The sequence below is a fragment of the Heterocephalus glaber genome, unplaced genomic scaffold (genome assembly GCF_053883595.1).
Source record: "Heterocephalus glaber isolate CG9 unplaced genomic scaffold, H.glaber_assembly_v1.0 deba00000621, whole genome shotgun sequence".
Lineage (NCBI taxonomy): Eukaryota > Metazoa > Chordata > Mammalia > Rodentia > Bathyergidae > Heterocephalus > Heterocephalus glaber.
The window spans coordinates 6746555-6756450 of NW_028258153.1; the positions used below are offsets into that span (position 1 = coordinate 6746555).

Below are 9896 nucleotides of genomic sequence, written 5' to 3' on the forward strand. Positions count from 1 at the left end.
GGGAAATACAGAGGGGAGTGGTTCCCCTCTCGCCCCAGAAGGTGGTGGGCTCTCTCGAAGAGAGTTCCGGCCTCAGCTGCCTTCACGTCCCACAGGTCTTCTGCCCTTTAGCACGAAAGCTCCTGTCCCCTCGCTGCTTCCGCATCCTGGCTCAGAGTCTCTCCCCACGCATCTCTGCCCCTCACCCCACCGCGCCCAATCGCCTCCCACGTCTAGCCCTTCAGGAGTACCTAACACGCTGCCAGGCCCCCAATCTCTCTGCTCCAGGTGTGGTGGAGCTGGACCACACTGGGGACTAGCGAGGGTCAACTCTGCCTGCCCAGCCACCCCCGGCCCGGGCGCGCGCTCACCCAGCAGCCGCGTTCTCGAACTTGAGCGCGAGCGTCTCCTCGATGATGCGGTTGTTCACCTCCAGCAGGATCATGGCGGCGGCTGGCCCGGTCAGGGGAAGGAGAAACAAGGGCGGGTGAGGGTAGGCAAAGGAGGGAAGGATGGAGGGAGCGGCCCCGCAGCCCCCTGAGGAGCGGGGTTGGGTGGGGTAGGAGGTTAGGGAAGAAGGGGAGAGGGAACGGGGTGGGGAGAAGGGGAAGACGCGCGTTCGCCCGCACACGCACTGACGGTGGAGACAGCCACCCACCCGACCGACCTGGCCCCAGAAGCCTGAACCCGCCTGCCGAGCCGCCGCCGCCGCCACAGCCGCCTCACCGACCAGCCCGGTCCCCGCCCAGCCCCCGGCTCTAGCCGGCCACTTCCGGCCTCACACCCACTTCCGCTCGTCGCCCGGACGCGCGGCCCCGCGGCGCCATTTCCGCTCCGACCTGCGCGTTCACGCGCACGCAGGCGCCTGGGGGAACGGAGGTGGAGTTTGCTCATGCGTGATGCAACCGCCCCGCCTCTCAATCCAACCCCTAGGAGTAAATCTTCCTCCGAGCTGTCATTCCCTCGGTTTGCCACACAGTCCAGCTGTTCCCACCGGCTGTCCCACAGGGCTAACTCCGCCCTTCCGGTCTTGTCGTTTCTCAGACCCTACCAGAGCTCATCCTAATCATCTCCCAACGGGATTCTTTGCTTCTAGCTTGTTTGTGGATATCTCTTCCTCATTCCAAACTCTTGGCTATCTAGTTTTTGCTCTGTGCTAGGGATACAGTGGTTAATGAAACACACGAAGACCTGCCCTCCTAGAGTTTATAGTCTGGTAAATGAAACAGATTCTCAGTTATATAACTATGTATTGTTAAAGGGCAATGAAAGAAAGGAATGAGTGGTCACCTAGGTTAGTAGGCAACCTAGCAGTGCCTACCTGGATTCCTGTTACGTTTCCATTTCTGTGCCTGGGGAGCTGCCTCCGGTGCTCTCAAACATGATACTCTCACCTTCAGTACCTCTGCTAAGGGACATCTCCTTCTACTTAACTGCCAGCAGAATCTGAACTCATTTTTGTGCTAGATCTGCACCTAAATTTGCCCCTTGTTTTTTCATTTTCTCTTTTCTAGGGAGAGTATAATTTAGTTGTGTCCCTTCTGCATGCAATTAAATAATTTATTTTCTGCTTTGTTTTGGGGGGCCATGCAAAAAATAAAAAAAATCCAGCTCTGCCACCAATACCCAGATATTCCTTTAAAACAGATTTTTTAAAAAAGTTGCAACTTTTTTTTTCTTTGAGACAGGGTCTCATTATGCAGTCCAGGATGGCCTTGAACTCACTATGTAGGCCAGGCTGGCCTGGAACTTGTGGCAATCCTATCTCAGTCTCCCTAGGCCTGGGATTGCAAGCATGCACCACCATGATTGACTTTCTTTCTTTCTTTTTTTTTTTTTTGGTACCGGGGATTGAACTTGGGTCCTTGCGCTTGCAAGGCAGGCGGCGGAACCACTGAGCTACATCCCCAGCCCCAACTGAGCTACTCTTGATGTAAAGAAAGACAGATTTCCTTAAGTATCATGATAAGGTATACCTTCTTTAGTATCTAACAATGATAAATTAAACTAGACACATATGACACTGAGACTTAGGGAAAATCTGATTATACCCATCAAAGCTAAACTGCCTCACTGGCCTTTACTTATTTGCTTTGGAATGACTTTAAAAATCACCAGTTTGAGAGTCATATAGCCAAGCAATATTTTATCAGATTTTGTACTAGCTTTGCTATAGGTAACACCTCTGATGTATGTGTCAAGATAGTAATGGTCCCAGTCATGGTGGCACAAGCCTGTGATCCCAGCAGTTGGGAGGCTAAGGCAGGAGGTTAAGAGTTCGGGTACAGAGACCACCATAGGGACAGATGACAAACCAACTCCTGGGCCTTTAATCTGTTACTTTTTTTTGGTACCGGGGATCAAACTCGGGACCTTGTGCTTGCAAGGCAGGTGCTGGAACCACTGAGCTAAATCCCCAGCCCATCTGTTACTTATTAAAAGCATGATTTGTGGTGTTGTTGTTTTGGTTTTTTTTTGGTACTGGGGATTGAACTGGTCGGGACCTTGCGCTTGTGAGGCAGGTGCCGGCACCACTGAGCTACATCCCCAGCCCGATTTGTGTTTTCTTGAGGCACTTTGGAACTTAAAAGTTTCTCTTTTTTTTTTCCTTCTAAAAACCAGAACTCTTCACTTGGGCCTACAGATCCCCAGTAGTTAACTAAGAAATGAAGCTTCACCTTCATTTTAAAACTCTGGGTCAAATCCTTCTTAGCTCTTCATATGAGCAAGTTAGACATTTAGGGAATGTCTAAAATTTAGCCAAACAAGTTTTATTAGTTCTGAATTTACCTAGCTTATCTTGTCACCCTTCAAGATTGAGGACACTGGGAGCAATTCACTTTTGAATTCTTCCTACTCTGTCCAGAGTAGCTGTTTGTCATCTCTCATTTCCTACTTCCCCATCATCAAATAAACTGTCTTCTTAAAAAAAAAAAAAGACTGAGGACACAAGGATAAGAAATTTTCAGAAACATTTAACTATGCTCAAAAGTCTCATTGCTCTAAACCTGTGATCATCTTGGGTTCATTAGAGCCTCCCTTGACTGCCCCTAGCCAAAACGGTTATCTCATGGGAACAGAATTAGCCCTCATGTCCTGAGGATTCCTCTGGAACTACAAAACCAAGACTGAGATCATGATTTACGGACCCCAGCCCACCACAGCACCCCATAAAACTGGTCTCTCTGTTCTTTTGTGAATGGGTCAGTCTGATCACCTTCATCAGAGTGTGTCCCCTCCAGCTGCTCAAGCTGGAGTCTTTTCCTTATTTTCTTTTACTTTCCTTTGTTAAGAGGCCAGCTTGATCTTTGTCAGTTCCTCAGGCTAAAGTTCCTTACCATTTTCTCTTACTTGCAATTAAAACTTTCACTTATAAATTCATACTGTTGTTTTAGTTTTAATTTGTATTATCACTAAAGCAAGCACTCCTGCTAGCCAGGGACTTTTCCAGGCCAGCCTGGGCTACATAGTGAAACCCTGTCTCCACAAACAAACAAACAAACAGCAGTAATGGCTGCCTACACTGTTTTTCAGGAACTTGGAGGCAACCTTTGTCTAGCTCAAATCAATTGAAGCCTTGGATCTCTTCCCTTGGGTTTGCTAGTATGCAGTGGGTGACATTGGAGGGGCTCTGGCCCCTCTACTTTCAGAAGATGCCTAAACCTGCCATTTTCAGAACATGCATCCTGTAGAGAGCCATGAAGTTTGATTTCACAAGAGCAGACCACTGGTTACTGCGATCTCCTCTCCCGGTGCCTTAGACCATTCTGCTTCTTTATTCTATTAGTTGCTCAAATCCTATCCTCAGAGACTTGCTCTGCTATCTCCATGTTTTGCTGCATCATGAATACACTTTTTTTTCCCCAAAAAATAGGTCATCTGAGTGATTGGTTTGTCATGCGATGAGCAAACATGAGTCTGGTTCAGTCACAACCACAAATTTTGTATATCACCACATCAAGCCAGCAGCGCATTCCACAGTACAATTGTTTGGAATGAAAAAATATCTTAATTATATAATTTAACACTAACTTTTTTCACAGATGACCTCAAAGTAACAGAAAATTGGAAGCAAAGGAGTGTGTGAGTATGCGTGCGTGCGTGCGTGCATGTACGTGTGTGTGTGTGGGTGTGTGTATGATTTAAGAACCCTTGACCCTCATCTACTGGTCTTATATCTGTCCCTCCTGCTTTCTCTGCCCCAGGAAAAACAGATTATTTACTTAGAGGCTATAGGTAAGGCTTCAGGACATTGTGGAGCCTTTCCCCAAATTTTCTGTCAATGTTTTAACATTAGTGCTTTTGAAATATATATATATATTATATATATATTATATATAATATATATATATGGCTAACAATAAAAAATATACATATACATATATAGCTAACAAAAAAAAATTCCCAGTTCCCTGGCCTATTCTTCAGAGGCAGTATCCTCAGCTCTGACATTTACCTTTAGCTGGGGATTTAGCTCAGCAGTGCTACACCTGCCTGGCAAGGTCAAGGTCCTGAGTTCAACTCCCAGTACCAAAAAAACAACAACAACAGCAAAAAATAAAAAAATAAAAAAAGGCATTTATCTTTATATTTCTAAAAAAGTGTTTGTAATGTTATTTCTGGATTTAAAAATTTTAAGTATTAAAATCCCTGCTATGAAAAATACAAATTTGGCTATGTCTCTTCGGACGCCTAGTTAAATGACAATTTTTGGCTAATTGTCTATATGCAAATGTTGTTTCCTGATAGGCCAAGATGTGTACTATAATCATGTCGTCTGGCTTATGCAGCTCTTCATTTTTCTTAGAGTTAATTGTTGCTTTTTCTCTTATTTGTCTCATTTTCTGTATATTTGCAGTTGGCTGCCCCCACCAAGCCTGTCAAAAAGTCTAGCAATATTTTCCATATGCTCAAAATAGAAATTCCACGTTCTCCCTGAAGTCTTTGTCTTGGAGCCTTCATTTCTCCTGTTTTAATCTGAGTGACTGCTCCTCTAGATTTGCTGTACAATTTTCATTCTGGAATTTTCCTTCATTGCTGTTCTGGGCCAGTTTTGCCCATTTCCTGGATCCCATGTCTTCCTCTTTCTTGGTTGAGTTCCTGGTTTTGCTTAAGTATCTCCTTTAGTAATTTCCCAAAAAAGGGAAATAGAAGATCTATGTTGTTAGAATCTTTGCATATTTGAAATATCTTTTTTTGTGGCTTTTAGGTACTAGGGATTGAACTCAGGACCTTGTGCTTGCCAGGCAGGTGCTGTGCCACTGAGCTAAATCCCCAGCTTGAAATATCTTAATTATATTCTGACACTTGATTGATAGTTGTGCTGGGTACTCAAGTTTGGCAAGAATTTCCCTTGTCATTTCCCTCCCTCCCCCCTCCTTTTATCTCTTTGTTTTTCTTATTATCTGTCTTTTATTTTGTTCTTTATTTATATTTTTGGTTTCTCATTTAAGAGAAATGATGCGATATTTAAGCTCACGCGTCTGGTTTATTTCACTTAACATTATGGTCTCAAGGGACATCCATGTTCCTACAAATGATTCAATGTTGGGAGCAATGCTACATAATTCTAGGGATAAATCATTTGGTTAGCCTAGTTCTCTTGCCTACAGCCCAGCTACAGAATAACTCCAGTTTGGCCTCCGGTCACAACTGAGACTTCAGTGATCCAGTGATGCTGTGATTCTCCAGGACAAGAAACATCCTGGGAGAACAAACATCTGCTCAGTTCCTCATTGTTCTTGGACTGATCAACATCTTGTTTGCCGGAGATGTACTGAACTCTCTGCAAGCCTTCCGTTACACCTTGTTTATCCCAATGTGAACTATTGAACTCTCTGCAAGTCATTTGTTACATTTGTTTCTCCCGATGTACTGAATAAAAGGTGTGGTAAGCTGGGGGCTTTGTCTTTGCTGCCCAGAGCAGCACTGAGCAGACCCATAGCTCAGCTTCTTCTCGGTCTCATTTTTCTACCTTTCCTGTAATTCGCTGTGTGCTGCCGTGGCTCGCAGGAGACCAGGACTAACTGCAGAGGTTCTGGTAACGTCCCCTTCCCCTGTCCCCTACAATTCAAGTTTATTCTTCTTTATGGAAGAATAGTACTCCATTGTGTATAAATATCACATTTCCTTTATCCATTCATGTGCTGATGGACATACAGGAGAATTTCTAAGATTTAGCTATTGTGAATTGTATCTCTATAAACATGAATTTGTATGTATCTCTATAATATGATGTCTTTAACTCTTTCAGGGAGATACCTAGAAGGGGAATAGCTGGATTGAATGAAATTTCTTGTTTTAGTTTTTTGAGAAAGCTCCATGCTGATTTTCACAGTGGTTTACTAGTTTCCACTCTCACCGACACTGAATAAGAGCTCCTTTACTTCCCAAAGCCTTGCCAGAATTTGTTATTACCTGATTTCTTCTTTTTCCTTTTCTTTTCTCTTTCTTTCTTTTTCTGCTTTGTTTTTTTTTTTTGAGAAAGGGTCTTCCTATGATGTAGTTCAGACTGGTCTTAAACTTACTATGTAGCTGAAGTTGGCCTTGCACTTGCAGTGATCCCCCTGCCTCAGCCTTCCAAGTGCTCTTGTTATCTGATTTCTTGATGATAGTCATTCTTTCTTGCTGGGGAATCAAACCCAGGGCCTTATACATGCTAGATAAGTACTCCAACACTGAACTGCACCCCTGGTCCAGTTTTCTAATTTTCAATTACCAAGATCTTTTGAAATTTGCTTTTCACTGATGCCCTCTTTCCTTTTTTTTTTTTTTTTTTTTGGTACTGGGGATTGAACTTGGGTCCTTGTGCTTGCTCAGCAGGCGGCGAAACCACTGAGCTAAACCCTAGGCCCCTCCCTTTCCTTCTTATTCTCATTTTATAGGCAGGAATATCTTCTAAAGTCTATAGAAATTCATCTCTGGGGTAGAGTTAGAGGAAGGGATGTGGGTGGGATGGGCAGGGTGAAAAAGGACAAGATCACTTGACTGGCTGGGCACAGTCTTTTTTGATACCGAGGATTGAACTTGGGTCCTTGCGCTTGTGCAGCACATGCTAGAACCACTGAGCTAAATCCCCAGCCCTGGGGATCTACAATTCTAAAGGGTTTTTAATACAGATTTTCAACCAGTCCTGTCATTTTCTTTGTCATTTTTTTGTTTTATTTACGTTATGATTAATGAACAAATATCTTTACACCTACCACCCAGTTTCCTTGAAACTTAACATTTTAAAATTAAAGTTGCTTCAGATCTTTTAGAAGATGAAATGCAGTTGAAACCCTTGCGATTCCTACTCAATTACATTCCTTTCTCTGCCTCCTTCTGAAAATATAATCATCACCCCCCCTTCTGGTGTTTCATCTTTCCCATGCATGCATTTATACTTTTACTATATGTGTGTGTATCCATAAACAATGTAGCTCAGGGGCAGAGGATTTAGCTCAGTGGTTCCGCCCCCTGCCTCGCAAGTGCAAGGACCCGAGTTTTATCCCTGGTACCAAAAAACAAGACAAAACAAAACCAAACCACAACAGTGTAGCACATATTTCTCATGACTAAGCTTTTTGTTAATAGTATCATCCCTACATCTCCTTTTGGATTTTTTTTTTTCTGAGACAGGCTCTTCACTATAGTTCAGGCTGGTCTTGAGCTCACGATGTAGCCCAAATTGGCCTCAAACTCAGGGTGATCCTCGTGTCTCAGCCTCCCAAGTGCTGGGATCACAGGTGTGCACCACAGTGCCCAACTGAAAGTTTTCTTTTAGTGAACAATACGGTTTTTGAGATTCACCCATAGTATTATATGTAGCAATTTAAATTGGATGTTGCATTCCAGTGTATGATTACACATGGTGATCATAAATATACCTATCCTTTCTCCTGTTGAAGAACACTAAAATTCTTTCCATTGTGTTTGCTATTATAAGCAGTGTGGCCTTGAATGTTCTTGCACCCATTTCTGATGTATTGTTGTGAAGGTTGTTTTAGGGTCTGTTCTAGAAATGTGACTGCTGAGATTTGGGGGACAGACACCTTTAGCTTGGTAGATGTTGCTAAAGGGCTCTCCAAAGTAGCGGTACCAATCTCTTTTCTCACTTAGCAATGCACAGGGACTTTCATTACTCCCTGTCCTTACTAGCATTTGGTATTGTAAGACTTGGAAATGGGTAGATATGAAAAAGATACCTACTTTAAAAGTAAGAATTAGTTTCTTCCTCGAGAAAACACCAAATGGCAGATGATGCCGGTGCAGAGGAAGGGCCTGGAGGCCTCAGGTAGCCGAGGCATGGTTGGCCACAGAGGCTTCAGCAGAGGCTTCCGCAGTGGCCTTCTAGGCCAAGGGCTTGGGCATGGCAGGGACTGAGGCTGAGGGCCACCGGGCTCACGGCAGTAAGGCAAAGGATGAGGAGTGGATTCCTGTCACCAAGCTGGGCCAGCTGGTCAAGGACATGAACATCAAGTCCGTGGAGGAAATGTATCTCTTCTCCTTACCCATGAAGGAGTCTGAGATCATTCTTTTTCCTAAGCACATCCCTCAAGGATGAAATTCTGAAGATCATGCCCGTGCACAAGCGAACTCGTGCTGGCCAGCCCACCAGGTTCAAGCCATTTGTTACCACTGGGGACTACAACAGTCATGTTTGTCTGGGTGTAAAGTGCTCCAAGGAAGTAGCTACTGCTATTTGCCGGGCCCTCATCCTGGCCAAGCTCTGCATTGTCCCTGTGTGGAGAGGCTATTGGCAAGTCCCACACTGTCCCTTGCAAGGTGACAGGCTCTGTGTTGGTGTGTCTGATCCCTGCTTCCAGGGGCACTGGCATAGTCTCGGCCCCTGTGCCCAAGAAGCTGCTGCTGATGGCTCCATTGATGACTGCTACACCTCTGCCAGGTGTACTTCTACTCTGGGCAACTTTTCCAAGGCCACCTTTGATACAGCTACCTGACCCTTGACCCCGGGAAAGAGAGTGTGTTCACAAAGTCTCCCTACTAGGAATTCACTGGTCATCTTGTGAAAACCCACACCAGAGTCTCTGTCCAGAGAACTCAACCTCCAGTAGTAGCTACAATATAAAGGTTTTTACACAAGAAAAATAAAATGAATGAAATCTGTTTTTTTTAAAAAGTAAGAATTAACCAGAAAGTTCAGGAGCCACATTTTCCCCCAGCAACTTCATGCTCGTGGATTCTATGTACCCTGGCCCCAGCACTAGCCCAACTCCAAGCCTGTTCTGGGTTTTGTTTCCCCTCAGCATGAGGGACCAGAGGCACCGACAGACTGACCAGCCAACTAACTGACCTGATTGTGGACAAGGCCAATGCCCAGGGAGAGAAGGTAAACCTGGAGAGTTGGCAGCTCCAGGGAGAAACAACTGACCAAGCCAGCAGCACTAGCACTAAGAAAAGTCCATGGCTATTGTAGAGTGCAAAAACAGCCTGGGGTTTTATTCCAAAAGTGACTCCTTCTGCACGGTAGGCTACAGTTGGAGAAGAAATTCAATGTATCATCCACTATTTTTTTTTTTTTTTTGGTACTAGGGATCGAATACAGGTCCTTGCGCTTTCGAGGCAGGCAGCAGAACCACTGAGCTAAATCCTCGGCCCCCATCCACTATGTTTAAGAGGTTTGAATCAGGAATCCTTTTGGGAAGGGGTTAATTGTTTAAGAGTGATCCACAGAACAATTACAGAACAATTTCATTTCAGAGTTTACAGTGTTACTCTATGACGATGACTGGGCAAGAGACAGCCACAAGTGACAGTCATGGGAGAGGGTGTGGGCAGGACATAGATCCCTAAGAATTTTAAGCTCAAGCTGGGTCCTGCCTCAATGGTAAGAAGCCAAACCTGGTGAGTATGGTTTTCAGAGGCAGCTGGAACTGAAAGGGCTGGTGGTAAATCCAGCAGTCTGCTTGAATCCT

General features: G+C 44.6%; 1 protein-coding gene and 1 pseudogene across 2 annotated transcripts in view; one reads left to right on the top strand and one right to left on the bottom strand.

Annotated features, from left to right (window-relative positions):
* Positions 1–825, bottom strand: part of Arpc2 (actin related protein 2/3 complex subunit 2) — a 29420-nt gene extending 28595 nt beyond the window's left edge. Inside the window, exons 1-2 of one of the 2 annotated variants that reach the window (XM_087206060.1) lie at positions 768–825; positions 351–432 (exon numbers count right to left, since the gene is read on the bottom strand). In XM_087206060.1, coding sequence (XP_087062186.1) covers positions 351–424 — 74 coding nt within the window. In that variant the 5' untranslated portion in view covers positions 425–432; positions 768–825. The other variant, XM_013065527.3, reaches the window with a different exon arrangement.
* Positions 826–8329: 7504 nt separating this feature from the next.
* On the top strand, positions 8330–8968 carry LOC101699908 (small ribosomal subunit protein uS5 pseudogene; annotated as a pseudogene).
* Positions 8969–9896: the final 928 nt, after the last annotated feature.